The sequence below is a fragment of the Sebastes fasciatus genome, chromosome 5 (genome assembly GCF_043250625.1).
Source record: "Sebastes fasciatus isolate fSebFas1 chromosome 5, fSebFas1.pri, whole genome shotgun sequence".
NCBI classification, from domain to species: domain Eukaryota; kingdom Metazoa; phylum Chordata; class Actinopteri; order Perciformes; family Sebastidae; genus Sebastes; species Sebastes fasciatus.
In genome coordinates this window covers 1005063-1026039 of record NC_133799.1, presented here as the reverse complement: position 1 = coordinate 1026039, position 20977 = coordinate 1005063, and the positions used below count along the sequence as shown (strand labels likewise).

The 20977-nt window shown below is 43.3% G+C and overlaps 1 protein-coding gene and 1 long non-coding RNA gene across 2 annotated transcripts in view; one reads left to right on the top strand and one right to left on the bottom strand.

Annotated features, from left to right (window-relative positions):
- The window catches only part of tmem131 (transmembrane protein 131), a 50332-nt gene that overhangs the window by 23942 nt on the left and 5413 nt on the right, over window positions 1-20977 (top strand). Inside the window, exons 6-34 of the mRNA XM_074636732.1 lie at window positions 2119-2235; window positions 2327-2449; window positions 3099-3179; window positions 3389-3539; window positions 5084-5140; window positions 5262-5323; window positions 5416-5524; window positions 6373-6481; window positions 6575-6728; window positions 6867-7037; window positions 7289-7399; window positions 7509-7643; window positions 9616-9720; window positions 9805-9891; window positions 11030-11182; window positions 11273-11348; window positions 12326-12440; window positions 12550-12688; window positions 13976-14085; window positions 14167-14239; window positions 14382-14533; window positions 14852-14994; window positions 15927-16113; window positions 17549-17734; window positions 17848-18003; window positions 18354-18796; window positions 18878-19062; window positions 20403-20533; window positions 20609-20727. Coding sequence (XP_074492833.1) covers window positions 2119-2235; window positions 2327-2449; window positions 3099-3179; window positions 3389-3539; window positions 5084-5140; window positions 5262-5323; window positions 5416-5524; window positions 6373-6481; window positions 6575-6728; window positions 6867-7037; window positions 7289-7399; window positions 7509-7643; window positions 9616-9720; window positions 9805-9891; window positions 11030-11182; window positions 11273-11348; window positions 12326-12440; window positions 12550-12688; window positions 13976-14085; window positions 14167-14239; window positions 14382-14533; window positions 14852-14994; window positions 15927-16113; window positions 17549-17734; window positions 17848-18003; window positions 18354-18796; window positions 18878-19062; window positions 20403-20533; window positions 20609-20727 — 3940 coding nt within the window. The remainder of the gene's footprint in view (window positions 1-2118; window positions 2236-2326; window positions 2450-3098; window positions 3180-3388; window positions 3540-5083; window positions 5141-5261; window positions 5324-5415; window positions 5525-6372; window positions 6482-6574; window positions 6729-6866; window positions 7038-7288; window positions 7400-7508; window positions 7644-9615; window positions 9721-9804; window positions 9892-11029; window positions 11183-11272; window positions 11349-12325; window positions 12441-12549; window positions 12689-13975; window positions 14086-14166; window positions 14240-14381; window positions 14534-14851; window positions 14995-15926; window positions 16114-17548; window positions 17735-17847; window positions 18004-18353; window positions 18797-18877; window positions 19063-20402; window positions 20534-20608; window positions 20728-20977) is intronic.
- LOC141768464 (uncharacterized) lies at window positions 12630-14408 on the bottom strand. Its single transcript, XR_012594072.1, has 3 exons — window positions 14276-14408; window positions 13936-14167; window positions 12630-12761 (listed from the first exon to the last, which is right to left on the bottom strand). It is a non-coding gene; the product is annotated as an uncharacterized LOC141768464 (long non-coding RNA).

The window sequence follows — 20977 nt, the reverse complement described above, 5'->3', positions numbered from 1 at the left end:
AAGATGAGACTTTAACTCTAACTAAAATTACACATTATTTAATCTGTTATTTTAGTTCCAGTTAATGTTCTCCTCAAAAGAAGCTTGAGCTCTTCGTAGTAAAGATGCAAATACGAGATTATGTCTAAACAGGAAGCTAGACGGTCTGAAGCAGGGTTAGTACTTTAACAGTACAGCAGAGGTTCATGGAGTATTTTAGAGAAGTAGATTGTTTTAAGTGTATATAAAAACAGGATATATGTACACTTCTGAAACCAACTCATGCCCTTTGGCTGTCGTATGAAAGTAGCACGGTTTTATATATAGTTTCCTGTTTGAAGAAGTTTCCTGACTCAAAACTTAATAAATGAATAAAGCTTCTGTTCTGTTACGTTAGTGTAAAACCTCAACAAGATATTATTTTTTTAGCCGTTTCTGTAGATTTTATTATTATTATTATTGCATCATGCAGAACTAATATGCCCAAACAGGCTCACAAGACGCTGTTATTTAGTAAAAGGAAGACCAGAAACCAGAGTAGCAACAAAATTAACTAATAATAAATAAATATATACAGTATATGAACATACAGACACCGTTAAAAAAATTATACAGAATATAAAGAATATATGTACACAGGGTCTGAAATTAACCTTTTTCCTCACCTGCCACTTCTGAAATCTACGTAGAACGCTTTAAAATTGTAAACACTGAGTCAGCAGTACCAGACCGTAGAATTTTGGAATATATCGTGTAACCTTTAATCCATATATATCTATATTTATATTTAGGCTTTACAGTTGCTTTTTAAAAATAATATTTCTTAATATAAGGAAAACCTGTTATTTGGCAGGTGGTAGGTGCTAATTTCATTCCCTGTATGTACATAAATATAAAACCTAGTGTCTTTTTCATCAACAATATTGCATGTTGGGTACGACAAACAAAAATAAAATAATGAAACACACACACATACATACATACTGGTATATAATGTAAAAAAGAAAAGAATAATATAAATAAATAATATAAAAAAATAAATACATAAATATAAAACATAGTGTCGTCTTTTTTCATCAACAATATTGCATGTTGATATCGTCACATTTAGTGTTTAATAACGTCGGTGGCGTCTCGTCATCGTCTCGTCTCAGTCGTGGAGAAAAAGGTTGTTTGCCAACATATTAAGTCAGAGTTTTGTTAACTTTTCTTTTTTATCCACGTTTATTATGTACGTACTGTATATCTGCCCGACAAATGGGCGCTTATTTAAAAATGTTTAAATGTAAAAATATACCCTCCCTTCCTCCACCCCAGAATGCACAGGGGTACGACAACCCCAAACATAAATAAATACATACAATATACAATATATATATATATACATATATATATATATATATATATTTTGTAAAAAAATACATAAAATCATAAATAAATAAATATATGTATATACATAAATATAATCCTTTCCCCCACCCCAGATGGCACATCGGCACAACACAAAAATAAAAATAAAATAAAATAATGAAAAAACAAACCCACACACCGGTATATAATGTAAAAAAAAGATTTAATGTAAAATGTACATATACATAATTATAAAACATAATTTCGTCTTTTTTCATCAACAACATTGCATGTTGATATCGTCACATTGAGTGTTTAATAACGTCGGTGGCGTCTCGTCATCGTCTCGTCATCGTCTCATCGTCTCGTCGTCTCGTCATCGTCATAGTCGTGGAGAAAAAGGTTGTTGACGAACATATGTAGTCAGAGTTTCTTTAACTAAATGAACTCTGGAGGAAAAGATTCAGAAGATTGAGAGGAATCTGAGTGAAACCTCAGTGAACAGTCACAGCGTCACCACCACAGTCACCACCAAAACGCTAAAGTTAGAGCGTAGCTGTCATGTCTTCATAGCAGCGGATCTTTGAGGTCAGGTGTTGAGATCTCTCAGGTTATTAACTCAGTACACCAGAATAACTCTGAATAACTCTGAGATGCTGTCTTCTGCTCTGGCTGTTAGTGTTTGATGACCTGTTCATCATCATGTACAGTATATTGTGTTGTACTAAACATCATCATGTATATTGTGTTGTACTAAATATCATCGTGTATATTGTGTTCTTTCTCCAGATAATTCCACCCGGAGGGAACACATCATTCGATGTCGTGTTTCTCGCTCGAGTAGTTGGGAATGTAGAAAACACTTTATTTATTAATACATCGCATCACGGAGTGTTTACATACCAGGTAACACCAGAATAAACTTTTATAATTAGAATAATAGCTAGTGGCAGGAGAAATGTGACTGATTTTTCTTTCTCCATCTCTCGTCCTGAAGGTTTTTGGGGTCGGCATCCCGAACCCCTACAGACTGAGGCCCTTCATCGGGGCTCGAGTCCCCGTAAACAGCAGCTTCTCACCGCTAATAAACATCCACAACCCCTTCAGTGAACCACTGCAGGTAATGGAGAGGAACTACAGTCTCTAATGGTTCAATTTGCACTTTGCAGGCTGTAGGGAGATCATGCGTTTGCTCATGTATCTGTCTGTCCATCCACGGCTGATCTCTCGTACTACTGGACCCATCAGCAGGAGATTTTCTGTGCTCATTTATTATGCCTGTCTGCTGAAGGACCTCTTGTAGTTGCTGTGATTCCCAATTTTTGTGTGAGTCCCGCATACGAGGCGGTGCGACGCGTCCGGACCTCTCCTCACCGTGGACAAAGGGGTCGCTGCGTCCTCTCTCCCCGCCGGTGAGGGACGGGGCCCCCTGCTCCCAGGGCGGACTGTTCTCAGTGCGCCCCAACTGCGTCGTGCCCCCAGATGTCAGCGACCCATCCGACCTTTCTTGAAACACGGACCAAGGAGTCTAATGCAGGCAGGAGTCAGAGGGTGCAAACAAAACCATGTGGCGCAGTGAAAGTGAGGGCCATTGCACGCCGGCTGAGGCGGGATCCCGGCCGAGCGGGGTCGGGCGCACCACCGTAAAGTGGTATCGGTGCCGTTGTATCGGAGCCGTTTTGCGCGTGCGAGTACATGAGCACAGTATCGGAGCCGATACTGGTATCGGTATCGGTGCATCCCTAATCCTTCTCCATGTCTTCCTCCAGGTTGTTGAGATGTACTCCAGTGGTGGTGATCTTCATCTAGAGCTTCCTACAGGTCAACAAGGAGGCACTGGAAAATTATGGGTATGTTTCACGTCTCAATGGTTTCTGTTCCAGAGTTTTTGTCAAGTCTTACGTTGATCTGAAGATGAACGATAATAATAGTCACTGACTCAGAATATCCAAACCGAATATGCTGCTTCCGTGACCCGTATCATATTGGGAGTATTAGTGTAATATTAGTGTGCACGTAGACGTAGTCGGTGTCACCCATGCTGACCTTCTCCCTTCAGGAGATTCCTCCGTTCGAGACGAAGGGGGTGATGAGAGCCAGCTTCTCGTCGAGAGACGTCGACAACCACACGGCTTTCATCAGAATCAAAACCAACGCTCCCAACGAAGACCAGTTCATCATCCTCCCCGTCGAGGTGGAGGTCACATCAGGTGTGCTACCAAAACCTTTCTCAATGTTTATTACCTACAGAACATTTATTGTAACCAGGGCGCACCGACAGTGTTTAGGCAACAAAACTACTTGGTTAGGTTTAGGAAGAGATGATGGTTTAGGATTAAAATAACTACTGAAGTGGAGTTTAAAAGTTACGTGACCAATAAATTAACACTGACTTCTGGTTTCATACGGGACAAGAACAGCTGTCTCCTAGCCTTTTCCCTTGTCATTTGTATGCCACAAACTACGGTAAGATCCACAGTTAGGTTAAGGCAACAAAACCACTTAGTTAAGCTTAGGAAGAACATCATGGTTGGGCTTAAATGTCGTGCTATTTAAACGCCTTCTCGTGAGACCGCTGTTCTTGTCCTGTATGAAGTCAGTGTTGATTTATTGGTCACGTAACTTTTAAACGCCACTTCAGTAGTTATTTTAACCCTAAACCACCATCTCTTCCTAAACCTAACTAAGTAGTTTTGTTGCCTAAACGCTGCAGGAGAACTGATCGCTTGTTTTGTTGGGCATTCGTCGTAGAATGCAAAAAAAAAGCAGTTTTAGAGCTCGAGTGAAGATACTGTTATCGTATGAAACCTGATGAGTCCATCGGTACCAACCATGTCATACTAGCTTGTCATGAAGGAGGTTAAATAACGCTCCAAACCTAGGCTAAATTTTGGCGAGGGGTCCCTTGACCTCTGACCTCCAGATATGTGAATGTGTGAGGGGTTTTGTCCGAAAAAATGCCTGAAAAATGTCTTTGGAAAGATGTCGGAAAAAAGTTTGGAAAATGTTGGAAAAAAACTCAGAAAAATGTCCGAAAAGCAAAGTCTGAAAAATGTCAACAAAAAAAAAATAGTCTGAAAAATGTCAAAAAAATGTCGGAAGAAATAAAGTCTGAAAAAAGTCTGAAAGATGTCAAAAAAAAATGTCCAAAAAAGAAGTCTGAAAAATGACAAAAAAATGTCAGAAGAAATAAAGTCTGAAAAAAAAGTCTGAAAGGAAAGTCTGAAAAATAGCTGACAAAAATGTCAGAAAAATGTTCCAAAAAAAATCGGAAGAAATAAAGTCGAAAAAAAGTCTGGAAGATGTCAAAAAAAAAAAGTCTGAAAAATGACAAAAAAATGTTGGAAGAAATAAAGTCTGAAAAAGAAAGTCCATAGGAAAAAAGTCAGAAAAATGTCTGACAAAAAAGTGTGAGGGTTTTTGTCCGAAAAAATGTCGGAAGAAAAGTCAGAAAAATATTTTTTTTTAAATGTCCGAAAAAGTTTGAAAAATGTTCGAAAGAGATGTCGGAAATAACCTGATGAATCCATCGGTACCAACCAAGTTATACAAGCTTGTCATGAAGGAGGTTAAATAACGCTCCAAACTTAGGCTAAATTTTGGCCATAAATCTCCCTTTAAGGTAAATTCTGAACAGATAAAAAATGATCGATTAATTGTGATTAACTATCTTAATGGATTGACGGCCCTGTTTGTAATACTTGGTGTCCTTTTGTCTGTCAGGTAAACATCTTTCTGTTTACTCTCTTTGCAGCTCCTGGTATTTACTCCTCCACAGAGATGCTCGACTTTGGTACGCTGCGGTCACAAGGTACGAGTCCTAGAGGACAAGCTCCATCCTGCAGAGTCATCTTTCTCTGGGCTTCTTTACTCATTCCTCTCTCTCTCTCTCTCTCTCTCTCTCTCTCTCGCTCTCTCTCTCACAACTACAGATCGCCCCAAACTGCTGAATCTACACCTTTTAAATTCAGGAACAAAAGATGTTCCAATTACAGTAGGTGTCCTCAGGAGGCCTTTTTAAATACATTAAACTTGCATCTTAACCTTCATGTATTCATTGTTCTTTATGTTTTTACCCTTTCTCAGAGTGTACGTACGACTCCATCGAATGAAGCCGTCACAGTAGATTTCAAAGCGGTCACGCTGAAAGCTGGAGAGAGCAGATACACCAAAGTAGCAAGTATTAGTTTTGACGGTAAGTCGTGTTTTTCTTTTTATCTGGTAATATTTGTTTTATATAATTTATTTCGTAATATTACAAAAATAAAGTCTTAATCATTTTAAGAGAAAAAAAAGTCGGAATATTAGGAGAATACTTGAGGTGACTTGGGGTGAAGGACTCGTTCCCTACCCGGAGGTGTTTATTCAACTGTTTGTTGAAAACAAAATACGTCCTGCTGTAAAAGAGAAATGAAGTTTGTTTCTCATAAGTCTGAATATGATAACATAATAATAATATATAATATAATATAAGTGTGAATATGACGTCTCAGCGGTTGTTTGGGACATTTAATAAATAAATAAAAGTAAAAGCTCTTTGGGGCGGAGCTGGCCCGCGGCCTCTTGAGTTTGACACGTACGTCTTAAAGATTTAAAAAAGTGCATTTCTTCATAGTCACTTTAAAAGAGTGCAGTTTGATGCACCGTTTCCTCTCTGCTACTCCGGCAGGCCAGCTCTAAAGTGTGAAGTCTGCGTGATGTCAGTTTCCTCCTTTTAAGTCTGACAGACAAGAATCATCTTCACTAGAAGTTTACATCAACTTCCTTCTTCAGAATCATTCAATGCTAACTCTATTTTAGGTTTTATTGGTATACGTGGGGAACATAAAAGAATCAGAAGTCAGTATCGTCTCCTCGTGTGCGTCCTGTGAAGCATTATTGACTCTTTATTATTAGTAATGATCTTGATGTTCTGAGAGTTTTACATCATGTTCTAACTCTGACGCTTTTTTTTGGTTCAAAGTGTTGCACAACTTCCTCTTGTGAGGCCTTTAGCACTTCACTTATCTGCTGTTTCCATCTCTCTCTTTTCTTCCGTTGCAGCCTCAAAAGCGAGAAGACCGTATCAGTTCTCTGGTAAGATAACGGTTAAAGCGAAAGAAAAGAGCTACTCCAAGCTTGAAATCCCTTACCAGGCAGAAGTGTTAGATGGGTGAGTTGTTTCGTTGATAGAGAGGAGGGGGGCAGGGGGGTTTATATATTATATAGGAGAGTTTTGTAAAGACGTTTCTGTCTGTTCTGGCAGCTACCTGGGCTTCGACCACACGGCGACACTGTTCCACATCCGGGACAGCCCCGTCGACCCGGTGGACAGACCCATCTTCCTCACAAATGCCTTCAGCTTCGCCATCCGGATACACAACGTGTCGCTGCCCGATGAGGCCAAAACCATGTTTAATGTGAGAGGAAGAGTCACTCTGATATGAGGATGTGGTTTATATATATATATATATATATATATATATGTGTATATATGTATATATGTATGTACAGAGAGTCAATGTGACGTCACACTTTCTCTCTTTCTGTGTTTTTAGGTGCAGAACTTCAGTGCACCGATCCTCATCCCGCCACACGAGTCCCGTTACATCTTCTCCCTCCTCTTCCGGCCGGTCCGACCCTCCATCCACATAGACAGCAACATCCTGCTCATCACCAACGCATCCAAGTTTCACCTGCCTGTCCGGGCCTACACCGGCTTCTTAGAGGTCAGTTACTATGAAAACAAATCCTCTTCATATGAGGGATTATGTGCATTGTTGTGAAATAAACCCTGATGATAAAACATACTTTGAGATATGAATACATCTGGAACACCACTGGGAAGATACAGGATGATATAAAAACATTAAATAAAATACATAAATGGACCCGCCCTTTATCTAAATTTTGACCAGATGACTGTTGAGAGTCGATGTGATGATGTGTGTGTTAATAATGTTTGTGTTGCTGTGAACAGCCGATGGTCCTGCCTCCCAGTCTGAAGGAGAACATCCTGGACTTTGGTGTTCGCAGTGCGACCGACACCAGCAGCATCACGTTCGTGGTGGTGAACAGTAACCCCATAGAGGTGAGGTCACGCTGCATTTATTACCACAGTATATCACGTTTTCTAGATACTAAAATATAATGGGAAGAAGTTAACTTGCTGTGTGATTGTATTTCCTGTTCACCTCCAGCTGGAGATCAAGTCGTGGCTGGTGACGGGAGACAGTCTGTCCATGGAGCTGCTGAAGACGGAGAAAGGAAACGCATCAGTGGCCCTGAATCGCCTGCGAGAGCTGCAGAACACCTCGGCCTCGCATCACAAAACAGTAAGAGCTCCGCGGCGTCGTCACTGAGCTGCTTTAGGATTTATGACGAATGCCATTTTTTTTGTCTGGGTAGCAGAACGCCAGCAGCCCGACAGACGTAAAACTCTGTCGCTGACTGAGTGATGAAGTTACACGATTGGTCGGCCGGGTGTTGGAGTTTCCTCATTGGCCGTTGCTCTTTCAAAATAAAAAGGCGGGAACAGTCCTTTGTTTACGTTTTAAAGGAGGAGGCGTGTCAGCGGTTCCACTCACCGATGACGGAGGGCATCTCAACGCTTTCCATTGGTTTCCTAACGCCGGGATCAGACTCCAGGATATTTTAGTGTTTGACGATGGTCACCATGTCAGATCTAACCATCACAGCGCCATAAACTCTTGCAGTGTCTCGGTCGGGTGACCGACAAGACTACACGTATGACCACGACCAATCACGGCACGTCGTATTCCACGATCACACACGAGTTCAGACGTCGGTTGAAGCAACTGTCGATCATGACGACAGAAGCGTTGTGTGTGATGCTGGCGGTCTGGTGTTGTGGATGCGCTCCTGGGTGACACAGAGAGGACGGGACGGGCTGTCCATACTTCAGTCAGTTTGGTTGTCCCACCTGACGGCAGCAAACTCGCCATCCCTCCTCCTCTTCAACATGTTCGTTTATTACCAAGTGACCTGACTGCACGCTGGAGAGAGCACCTGATTGGTCAACTCAAAGGAACACATCGTTGGAGATGTCCCACTAGGCGTGTTGAGACTAAGAATTCTGACAGGCTAGACTTTTCCTCGGGGTGTCGTGGGGCGTCCCAGACGTGGCGTCGGTTGTAGTGTACTATGACACACCACCAGATAAGAGGATCGATTTTCGCACACAATGCTCATTTATCGTTCCTGATCCCCTACGACGGCCGTGTCGGGCTGTAATCGATCCCCTACGACGGCCGCGTCGGGCTGTAATCGATCCCCTACGACGGCCGTGTCGGGCTGTAATCGATCCCCTACGACGGCCGCGTCGGGCTGTAATCGATCCCCTACGACGGCCGCGTCGGGCTGTAATCGATCCCCTACGACGGCCGCGTCGGGCTGTAATCGATCCCATACGACGGCCGCGTCGGGCTGTAATCGATCCCCTACGACGGCCGCGTCGGGCTGTAATCGATCCCCTACGACGGCCGCGTCGGGCTGTAATCGATCCCCTACGACGGCCGCGTCGGGCTGTAATCGATCCCCTACGACGGCCGCGTCGGGCTGTAATCGATCCCCTACGACGGCCGCGTCGGGCTGTAATCGATCCCCTACGACGGCCGCGTCGGGCTGTAATCGATCCCCTACGACGGCCGCGTCGGGCTGTAATCGATCCCCTACGACGGCCGCGTCGGGCTGTAATCGATCCCATACGACGGCCGCGTCGGGCTGTAATCGATCCCATACGACGGCCGCGTCGGGCTGTAATCGGGCTGATATTGTGGCGTCTGAACCGGGCGTTAGTAAAGCAGGTCCAGCGTGACACGTCCGCCTCACTAAACTTGGATCGAGCTGTGAAACTAGACGATGTAGTTCTAACATGAAACCAGGTTCAGCGGGGACATCAGCGCCTGTTTCTCTCTTAAAGGTAGATTTTGGCGGATCGTTTAAATGGAATAACAGAAAGTTAACGAGCAGGACGCGATGTTGTTTCCTGTTTGAAAACCAGGGACCAATCAGGTGCTTTCAACGATAGGACACGTCCTCTAGTGTCCTCGCCGGACCTGGTGGATGTGTAGCGCTGGTTTAACATTACAGACATGATCACTGACTATTAGTGGAACTATTTAGCCACAGACTGACCGAACACGGTCCAGATGTAAACTGGGTTTGGACTCAGTCTTGTTTTAAAGCTACTTTACAGCTTCCTCTTGTTGAGAATCTGCAGCACCATCAGTTAGAGTTGTTTGCATTTAAAAAGAAGAACTAACACATATCTTTGTCTCTCTGAAGGTGATATTAGCATCTGGCTATTACGCAGCATTCAGAGTGACACTAGTGGCCAAAGCACTGGAGGGCATGTATGACGGAGCCATACACATCACCACAGATTATGAGGTCGGTGGTGTTGCTGTTCAATCTGCTGTTTCTGTTGAATCATCAACCTGAATCAGACTAACGGTGACTCTTCTTCCTCCTCAGATATTAACCATCCCAGTGAGAGCTCTCATAGCTGTGGGGACATTAAACAGCTCTCCCAAGCACATCCTTTTACCGTCTTCATTCCCTGTAAGTAACACCAACATCTATTCACACCTGTACACTATACTCTCCATCACTCCTGACACAATTCTCCAGTATTTCTCCCGACAAATTTTCCTTTTCGTTATCTGTTTCTGGAACCGTACTGCATGTATGAGTCCTACGACTCTAAAAGTCTGTTTCCACCCGGACAATGAGTGAGAGGCAGAGAGATAACTTGAGAGTAGGGATGCATCGATACCGATACCAGTATCGGGTATCGGGTCCGATACTGTGCTCATGTACTCGTACTAGTACTCGCAAAACAGCTCCGATACAACTTTACTTTCACTCCACCTCCCCGACGGTGCAGGCGAGACGGGCTGGTGGTGCGCCCGACCCCGCTGGGCCGGGATCCCACCTCATGAATTCAGACATTTTACTAATCAGCATCATCATGTAGTTATTTCAGCATCATTTTGATCTGTTTATTGATATTAAATCACAGCACAATCTGTTTATTTTGGGTTCATACCGCAGTAGAGACGTGTGGCTGCTAGATACAGTCAGTGTATGTGAATACAGCTCGCCGCCGGGTGACGTTATGAACCCAGACATGACGGCGTTTGGTTTTCTGACATATCTGGGACTTCACCAACATGTACGAAGCAGCTACAGAGGTTATTTCCTCCATGGTTGATGGAGGGAAAAGAGTTGTTGGTATCTACGGAGACAAGCTCCTCCTCCTCTCCAGAGCGTCTAGAGCGAATGAACACGAATGATACCGGCGGTCCGACTCTAGCCGGTAAAGCGAGGCGAGAACTTGCTTCACTCTTGGTCTGAACACATCATTAAAGAAAGAAATACTTCAGCAGCTTTCAGATGTCCTGGACAGAAGAAATCCCGTTACTTTTAAAGGAAAGGGGCATTTTGTCAAATCTCTTGCATCAGTGCAATTATTATTTTGTTTTCATTCTTTAAAAGTCACCAGAATGTGAAAGTCTTTGAAACTGAAAGTCTCCTGGAGGAGGAGACAGCAGACCTCCCACTTTGGTTTCTAAATCCTCCTAAGTTTTGAGGCCTCAAGGTTAAAGTGTGTGAGATAAGGTGTCCTGTGCAGAGCTGCATTCCTGTGAGGCGTTCAGGCTCTTAACATGTCTGTATATGTGTGTGTTTCTCTCTTCAGGGGAAAGTGGTTCATCAAAGCTTCAGCATCCAGAGCTCTTTCACTCAGAAAGTGAGGCTCCAGCAGATACGCTCCCTAACGGAAGACATACGTTTCTATTATAAACGGCTCCGCAACAACAAAGACGAGCTGGAGCCCAGACGTAAATCTAAGGTATCCCCTCCTCGTCTCTCTGGGCAACGTGACTGATCCTTCAGTGGCCTTAGAAACATGAACTTATTTCCTTTCCTCCATCTTTTTCAGGTGGCTAATATTTATTTTGACGCCAGCTTGCAGTGTGGTGATCACTGTTATGTGGGGCTGCCATTTGTGCTTAAATGTAAGTTGTTTTATTGTTTTTGAGTGTGTTCAACATTCAAATCTACGACGGCGTATTGTTATGGGTAAAACTAAATAATAATTACGGAGCCGGGGGAGGTGCGAATATTCAGAGGAAAAAACTTGGATATTCTTTGAGATTATAAAATCACAAAATTACGAGAAAAAACACAGAAATGTTCTGAAATTAAAGTCACAAATTTACAAAGTAAAAAACTTACATACTCCCTGAGATTATGAAGTCACAAATTTACGAGAAAAAACTTGAATATTTTCTGAGATTAAAGTGTTATAAATTTATGAGAAAAAACTCACAAATGTACAATAAAAAACTTGGATATTCTCTGAGATTATAAAATCATAAATTTGCGAGAAAATCCTAAGAAATTTTCTGAAATTAAAGTCACAAGTTTCCAAGAATAAATCTTGAAAAAATGTTGTTTTTAATCAAGGAATCACATCACTTCACTTTGCAAAGTTGGATCAACCTCATCTCACCACAGACGCCACCGTTAAACACTGCGGTAACTTGAGCCTAATTTTATTAGTATTTATTTATGTTCATAAAAGAACTCCTAAAGAACATGAAAGAAAGTTGTATATGCATCTTTCAGGACCTTCACCTTGATCATTATAATACTACTTTAGGAGCATCGACATCTCCACACCACGGTTTTTTGCACAATTAAAGTTTTTTCTTGCAAATTTATGAGTTTATGATCTCAGAGAATATTTGAGTTTGTTTTCTTATAAATTTGTTTGTTTGTTTCTCATAAATGTACCACTTTAATCTCAGAGAATATTCACGTTTCTTTCTTGTAAATTTACGACTTTAATCTCGTACGTTTTGTTCTCTGAATATTACTTCCTTCCCCGGCTCCGTCATTTTTGATTTATTCTTTTAACCTACAATACGCCGTCGTATAAATCTCAGAAAACTAGAGTCAAAATAAAAAAATCAATCTTTTCCTTCGGCAGCGGAGTCGAAGCCTCACGGGCTGGCCTTGCAGGAGGATATCTGGGACGCTGATGTGGATCTCCACCAGAAACTCCTCAGGCGATGGAAAGAGCTGAAGGAGCGCTCCGGCCACAAGTCAGTATATCAGGATCAGTCAGGATTCAGTTGTCATCAGATGAAACTGCTCCACACCGTCGAGCTGTTCACAGAACGTCACAACATGTTGTTTCTTTTCTCTCTTAAGGATTGAAGCCGTCTTTGAAGTCAACACGGACCTCCAGAAAAACGTGCAAGCTAAAATAACGGCCCACCTGACCTGGCCCTCGCTGGTCAACTCCTCACAGCGGATTCTGTTTCCTCTGACCAACACCAACGGCTCCTCTGTGAGTACAAACAGCCGGCCTCCTGCTGGGACACGTGCTCAGTAGGGTGACGATATATCTGCTTCATGTGAGTCTATGTGGAGGTAGAAGGAAGTTACCGCTTTTATTGTGGTAGTCTGAGTAACGTGACGTCATATCCGTTCTGTATCCGTCAACCAAAACAAACCTCAGGCACTATTAAACGTTGGAGGGTCAGCGTGGATACGACCTGCACCCTCACATGTTAAATCCAGCGTGGTAAACACTACACATCCAGTAAAGGATGGAAACAAAATGTCTGAAAAAATCCTGAAAAATTTCCAAAAAAAGTTTAGAAAAAAAAAAAAAGTCTGAAAAAGTTCAAAAGATTTCAAAAAATTGTCCCAACAAAAGATGTCCTAAAAAAAGTCTGAAAAATGACAGAAAAATATATCTTACAAATGTCCGAAGAAAGTTTAAAAAAATGTCCAAAAAATATCCGACGAATGTCCGCAAAAAGTAAAATGTCCGATGTTGAGCTCTGCATGACGCAGATTTTTTATAACCTACAACTATCAGAATAATGTACTAATAATAAATAAAAGTGGTAAACACTACACATCCAGGAAAGGATGGAAACACTTTGGGTTTCACACATTGACAGGAAAAGCAGAGCTAGACAGAGCAGAGCTAAAGCTGCATGCTAACTTCCAAAATATCTCAGAATAATAAGTCCGAACAAAGGCTGAAAAAGTCAGAAAAAAAGACTGAAATATGTTCAAACAAAAGTCCAAGATATGTCTAAATAAAAGTCTGAAAAACATCTGAAATATATCCGAAGTAATACTCCAAAAAATGCCTGAAAAAATGTCCAAAAAAAGCAGAAAAAGTTAGCAGGAAACGTCATCATATCGCGGTGACGTGCGGTGGAGCCGGCCGTCGCTCTCATCTCCGTGGTCAAATGGGCCGACGCTACAAAAAAAGTCAGAAAAAAGCAGAAATGTCTGAAAAAGGCCAAAATAATGCCAAAATATGTGCGAAAAAACCCTCAGAAAAATGTCTGCAAAATATCTGAAAAAAAGTTAGCAGGTAACGTTACGGTATGGCGGTAACGTGGCGGTGGAGCCGGCCGTCGCTCTCCTCTCCGTGGTCAAACGGGCCGACGCTACGACTGTAGAGCACCCAGATACTGACATTTGTGTTCTCTGCATTGAAACGGCCCCGATGGAGCTGACCATGGATGGATGGATAAAGGAACGTCTAACGGTTTTGAAGTTGTGTGTTTGAACCTGAGGTGTGACGTGTTTCTGTGTTTCTGTGTCTCTGCAGGAGGAGGAGGTGATTCTCCAGAATCCCGCCGACGTCCTCGTCTACGTCCAGGTCCTCCCGTTGGCCCTGTTGCCCAATCCCTCCGTGTTCTCTGGGAAGCTGGCTGACAGGTCGGGACATCTCCACCAGCTCAGGACGCTCTCGTGCTTTCTCCCCTCGTCTCACTCTGATGCTGATTTTTTATCTTCCAGGCTGCCATTGGGGAATTTATCCAACATCAACATTGACACCAGCACCTTAGAGTTCCAGGTTCACAGAAATCACGTGAGTGGATTCACTATTATCCAGGAATTCACACACTCAGCTGGTTGGCGTGTAACTGCTGATCGCCTCGTCCTCTCGTCCGTGACGGAGGCAGCATGTGGAAGCAGTTTGTCTCTAACAGGCCCCTCTGTTTGTTTCTTAGACATCGCTAATGAAGAGCAGTACAGGCTTCATAGAGGGATCAACCAGACCCTTTGTGTACAACCTCCTCCTGCTGCCCGGAGAAGTCAAGGCCTTCAGCGTGAGATTCACTCCCACCAGCAACCACAGCGTCTCCTCCCTCCTCATCGTCAGGTAATGGAGCTAAACAGGGACGACAGATAGGGCTGTTACAATAACCGCAATATTGACAAGCCAACTGCAGGGAATTGGAAGAATCTGTGCAAAAAGCACTCACTTCATCCTTTAATATCTCTGTAACGGATGTATGCAGCGACGTACTTTTAAAAGTGTCCTGCAGCGCATCGTTCAGCCGTCACAACGAGCCGTCACTTGTTCTTATAATCCATCCAGAGGCTCCGTAATCCATCAAGGAAACAACACTATTTTTGGACACTTTCAAAATATAATACCTCTTGAAATGAATGTGTGTTTCATTGTGAATGTGTTTAGGAATAATCTGACCGTGATCGACACCATCATACTTCACGGTCGAGGGACGACGGAGAGCCTGAAGGTGGCGGGGAAGCCTCCGGGACAAGGCAGCTCGCTGAGGTTCAAGATGACCGAGGCTCTGCTCAAAGACTGCACAGAGAGTGAGTTTATGTGTCGTGTTCGTCCACGTTAGTCTGACCCTCGACGCTATTTAACACTAACGCCATGTCTCCAGATACAATCCTGATCTTTATATTTTTATTTAACCAGAAATAAAAGACAGTTTTAAATGAAAACAAAGAACAAAATAACAGAATTAGAAGATTTCAAGTATTTAATCCTCTTATCAACATGGAAGTGGACTAATATGCTGCTTTATGCAAATGTCTGTATATATTTATTATTGGAAATCAATTAACAACACAGATCAATGACAGATATTGTCCAGAAACCCTCACAGGTACTGCATTTAGCATAAAGATTTAACATGTCCGAAAAAAAGTCAAATAAACATAAAAAAAAAAAAAGACGTAAAAATGTCTGAAAAATATCAAGAATTTTTTTAAATAAAAGTCAGAAAAAAGTAAAAAAAAAAAATGTCCTACAAATCTATGAAAAAAAAGTCTGTAATATGTCCGAAAAAAAATAAAAACAAATATACCACAAATGTCCAAAAAAAGTCAGAAAAATATCCGAAAAATCTGCTCCAATCATAACACGGCAAACTGCAGCCCAACAGGCAACAACAGCTGTCAGTGTGTCAGTGTGCTGACTTGACTATGACTTGCCCCAAACTGCATGTGATGATCATAAAGTGGGCATGTCTGTAAAGAGGAGACTCGTGGGTACCCATAGAACCCATTTACATTCACTGATCTGGAGGTCAGAGGTCAAGGGACCCCTTTGAACATGGACATGACAGTTTATCCTCTCCAACATTTAGCATTAGTTTGGAGCGTTATTTAACCTCCTTCATGACCAGCTAGTGTGACATGGTTGGTACCGATGGATTCACCAGGTTATATAGTTTCTTCCAGTATCTTCTCTCTACCTTTAAAACTGGTCTGATTATTAACCCTTCATGTTATTTCAGAGCTGAAAGTGAGGGAGCCAAACTTCACTCTGAAGAGGACGTTCAGAGTGGAGAACACCGGCCTGCTGCCCATCACCATCAGATCAGCAGAAATCAACGGCCAGGCGTGTGAAGGATACGGATTCAAAGTTCTCAACTGTCAGGAGTTTGCACTGAAGCCCAACGCTTCCAAAGACCTCATCATACTGTGAGTGTTTCTGTTGGTCTGATCTGGAACCTGCAGCGTAAACTTCTATAAATACTTGTCAGCCTCTCTGGATCAGTAAGCCCTCAGTAAGAGGATGAATCGGCTCTCTGTCTCTCCGCTGCTGCTTCCTCCCATCAGGTCTCATTTTCATTCCTCGCTTTAGGCCATGTTACACCGACAAGGATTCATTTTTAAATGATGGTGTAACTTTAAATCATGTTGCACCAAACCTCAAAACTATAAGGGGTGGAGGTAACAAAGATTAACTGATAGAAATGGAGGTGATGAAAATGTGTGTGAACTGAGAAACAGAGTGATGAATTGTCAATTGATTTGATAAACTTGACATTTTATTTGAAACCGTGTTGATCTGGTAATCAACAGTTGAAATGAAGCTGCCGCTCTCAAACAGGTTTGCAGCGTTCCTCCCCTCAGGAATGTTCATTAAACAGTCAGTCAGAAAACATCCACTGTTGTTGTTGAGACGTTGAGCCCTGAAACCAACCACACCTCCACCGTCACTGCTCACATCGTGTAAACTAGGGATGCACCGATACCACCTTATTCAGACCGAGTACGAGTACTTACATTTGGGTACTCTCCGATACCGAGTACCGATACGAGTACTTCTCTGTGTCTGAAGACCCTCGTTAACAGCCAGCTGGAGGGTGTGAGCGACACACGGCAGGCTGCCGAGTCCCGCATACGAGGCGGTGCGCCGCCACCGGCTCTAGGTCGGCTTGGAAAGGCTCGGGGCGACGTTGCTTCCCGGGGCCATGGACAAAGTGCTCGCAGCGCCCTCTCTCGTCCCACGCAAAAGGCGCCAGGGGTCTACGGCGATGTCTGCAACCCACCCGACCCGTCTTGAAACACGGACCAAGGAGTCTAAAGCACGCGTGAGTCAGAGGGTGCGCGCAAAACCCCGTGGTGCAATGAAAGTGAGGGCCGGTGCACGCTGGCTGAGATGGGATCCCGGCCCAGCGGGGTCGGGCGCACCGCCGGCCCGTCTCGCCAGCACCGTCGGGGAGGTGGAGTGTGAAAGAACCCGAAAGATGGTGACGAGAGGTTAACGTCATATTGGTGCCGTTGTATCGGAGCCGTTTTGCGAGTACGAGTACATGAGCACAGTATCGGACCCGATACCCGGTACCCGGTACTGGTATTGGTATTGGTATCGGTGCATCCCTAATTTAAAGGGTTGAATTAGTCCATTTTGGTCAATTACAAAAGGAATATATCTAAGTGACTCATAGCTTCCTGAATCACAGATATTCCTCCCAGCTCTTCCAGTTATGCACCACCTCTGACCTCTGACCTCTGACCTCTGACCTCTGGCTTCTGGCTGTAACCAGGAGGTTGATATCAGACCCCGATTAGCTTCTTGAGAATGAGACCCGTCTTTTTAAACCTGAACATTTGCTTGGTTTCCGTGCAGGTTTACACCCGACTTCACTTCATCTCGAGTGATCCGGGAGCTGAAACTGGTGACATGTGGAGGCTCAGAGTTCGTGTTCGTCCTGAACGCCTCGCTGCCCTACCACATGTTAGCAGCATGTGCAGAAACGCTGCCCCGCCCGGGCTGGGAGCTGGAGCTCTACATCATCGTGTCTCTCATCATGAGGTGGGTACCGCTCTCAGTACCGCCTCCTCATCATCACCATCATCACCATCATCATCATCATCATCATCACCACGCTGTTATATCTCATCCTGTATTTGTTTGGTTCTCTTCAGCTCCATGTTTCTGTTGGTGATCGCCACGGCCTACCTGGAGGCTCAGAGCATCTGGGAGCCGTTCAAGAGACGCGTGTCTGTGGAGTCCAACTCCAACATGGAGACCGGGAGGCCTTTTAATCTCAGGGAAATTGTGCAGATTCACAGTGATTCAAAGTAAGTGTAAAGGCTGAGTTACATCTCAGACAAACCGCAAGATATCATCAGCGTACAGAAAGACTTTACTAATACTTAAAAATCATACATATTGGTACTCGCTGCTGCCGCTCTCTCTCTCGCTTCACCACTCACTTCCCACATACACACACTCTATATACTGGCTCTGCTCCAGATTACTCCAGAGAGGGACATTCACTTCTCCCGTCGGCCACCGTAGCTCTCCAACACGCCTGGCACACGGGAGAGGCTTCAACCGGTTGAAATCATAACCAGAACCTCCTCACTGGAGTTTTAAGTGTCAGAACATGTAACGTGTAACTTAACAGATATTATCTCTCCCCCTTCAGGTTGAACGATTACAGCGACCCCCCCCAGAGCTCCAGAGGAGTTTACGCGTCCAGCAACGGAGCGGCTCGGATCGGAGGCCGACAGGGCAGCAGCCGCACCTTCTCCGACTCCGACAGCCAAGACAAGAGGTCCAGGATCGGCTTCGGCCGCCCATCTATGCAAGCTGCTGCTTCCTCACAGCTGACCAAAGGAAGTACAACCTCAGGCCAGGAAGGCCCTCCGGCCGCCTGCCAGCTCACCAACCGCAAGGCCCGGAGCACCAAACAGCTGGACCTCCAGAGTCCCGGTCTCTCCGGGTCCTCGCTGCCTCTCAGAGGAGGCCTCTGTCCCGAGGAGGCAGAATACGCCAACCTGATCGGAGCCATGGACAACGACCTGGACCGTCCAGACTCCCTCAGCGGGGAGACTCTACAGGACCAGAGTCAGTCAATACAGAACAAAGGTACAGCATCAGGTCTCATCACCACAGAGAGAGTAGACGGTCAGTTCAGGTCTGTGAGCTCTCCGTTGATCTCCTTCACAGTGTTGGAATCCAAAGGGAAGCTGAGGGGCAAAACAAAAGCCCAGAAGAAGAAGGAAGAGAAGGAGAAGAAGCCAGCAGTAAAGACTCAGGGAGACGAGCTGAAAGACAACCTGGCCGACAACGACGACAGCTCCTCCACCACCACGGAGACCTCCAATCCAGATGTGGAGACCAACATCAAAGAGGTACGCTGAAGTCCCACTGAAGTCCCACTGAAGTCTCACTGTTCATTGATCTTCACAGAGGCAGCTCAGTTGTTTCCTCCTCCTCTCCAGCATATCGCCTGTTTCCCTCCCTGCAGTCTGCAAAGGATTATTATTAACTCCTTCATAAATGTGCTACTTCTTGCTTTTATTTTTGTTCTCGACAAATACATGTATAAAGAAAAGAATACAGAAATAATTCAGTTTGGGAAAATAAATAAGGGGTGAAATGCAAAGGGAAATTGTGCAGAAATAAATAGATAAATAAATACATACATACATAAATACATTTAAAAATAAATAGAAACATTTAAATAAATGCAAACATAAATAAATTAAGAAAATGATAATAAAAAAATACATAAATAAATAAAGGGAAAAAATATTTAATGAAATATTTATTAATTTTTTGAGTTATTTATTTATTTATTTTAGGCAGGTTCCATCCTCCATAGTTAAACACCCTGTTTCAATTTAAAACAAGAAGTTCTTGTTGTGATTTATGCACAAAGAAATGTATAAAGATAAGTTTGGGGAAATAAATAAGGGGTGAAATACAAAGAGAAAATCGTGCAGAAATAACTAGATGAATAAATACATACATAAATAAATACATACATTTAAAAATAAATAAGCAGTTTCCTCCCACAGTCCAAAGACATGCAGGTTAGGTTAATTGTGGACTCTAAATTGCCCGTAGGTGTGAGTGTGAGCGTGAATGGTTGTCTGTCTCTATGTGTCAGCCCTGCGATGGACTGGCGACCTGTCCAGGGTGTACCCTGCCTTCGCCCAATGTCGGCTGGGATCGGCTCCAGCCCCCCCGCGACCCCTAACGGGATAAGCGGTTGCAGATGGATGGATGGATGGATAAAAATAAATAAAAAATAAATGTATAAATAAATTAAAAAAAAGCAAAAATAAATAAATACATTTAAAAATATAAATATATAAATAAATAAGGGAATTAATACAAAGATAAGTAAATAAAAAAGCTAATTAAAACAGAGAAATCAAGTTATGTCACATTTTATCAATTAATTAATGGATCCATTTATTTTTTATATTTTTGCTACATTTAATGACATATTTAATCATTTATTTATTCATTTATTTATTATTTAGGCAGGTTCCGTCCTCCGTAGTTAAACACCCTGTTTCCATTTAAAAAAATAAGTTTTGTTGTGATTTATTGTAATTTTCATACTAGCATTGACAGACCGGGAAAACCTGCTTAAAAACAGCTCAGGCTTCTTCTACTATGGAAATGACATAATAATAATAAGCATGCTGTTATTATAACATGTTCCCGTCATTTCTTCCAGGAGCCGGTGAAAAAGAAAGGCCGGACAGTCACCGCAGGAAAAGTGAAAGAAGAAACTTCAAATTTCCTCATTAAACCCAAAACCAAGAAACAAGGAACCACAAAGGAGAAGAACCCAGCAGAGAAATCCAGGTGTGTTGACGTCACCACAGGTGATGATGATATCATCCTTCTTCTTCCTCTATAACATCTCTTTGTTGTTGTCAGTTCTCTGGAGCTGCCGTACGTCACGCCGCTGGAGAACAAACAACGGAAGAGCTTCACATCCAAAGCTCTGCATCCTCTCACCAACATCCCAAAGACCCGACCGCTGCAGAAACAGAGATGTGAGTTCCTTCACTTCAGCCCTTCTGCATCACTACAGACACTATAAGAGGTTGATCACTGTCACCGTGATCACTATGAGAGGTTGATCACTATGAGAGGTTGATCACTGTCCCCGTGATCACTATGAGAGGTTGATCACTATGAGAGGATGATCACTATGAGAGGATGATCACTATAAGAGGTTGATCACTATGAGAGGTTGATCACTATGAGAGGTTGATCACTGTCCCCGTGATCACTATGAGAGGT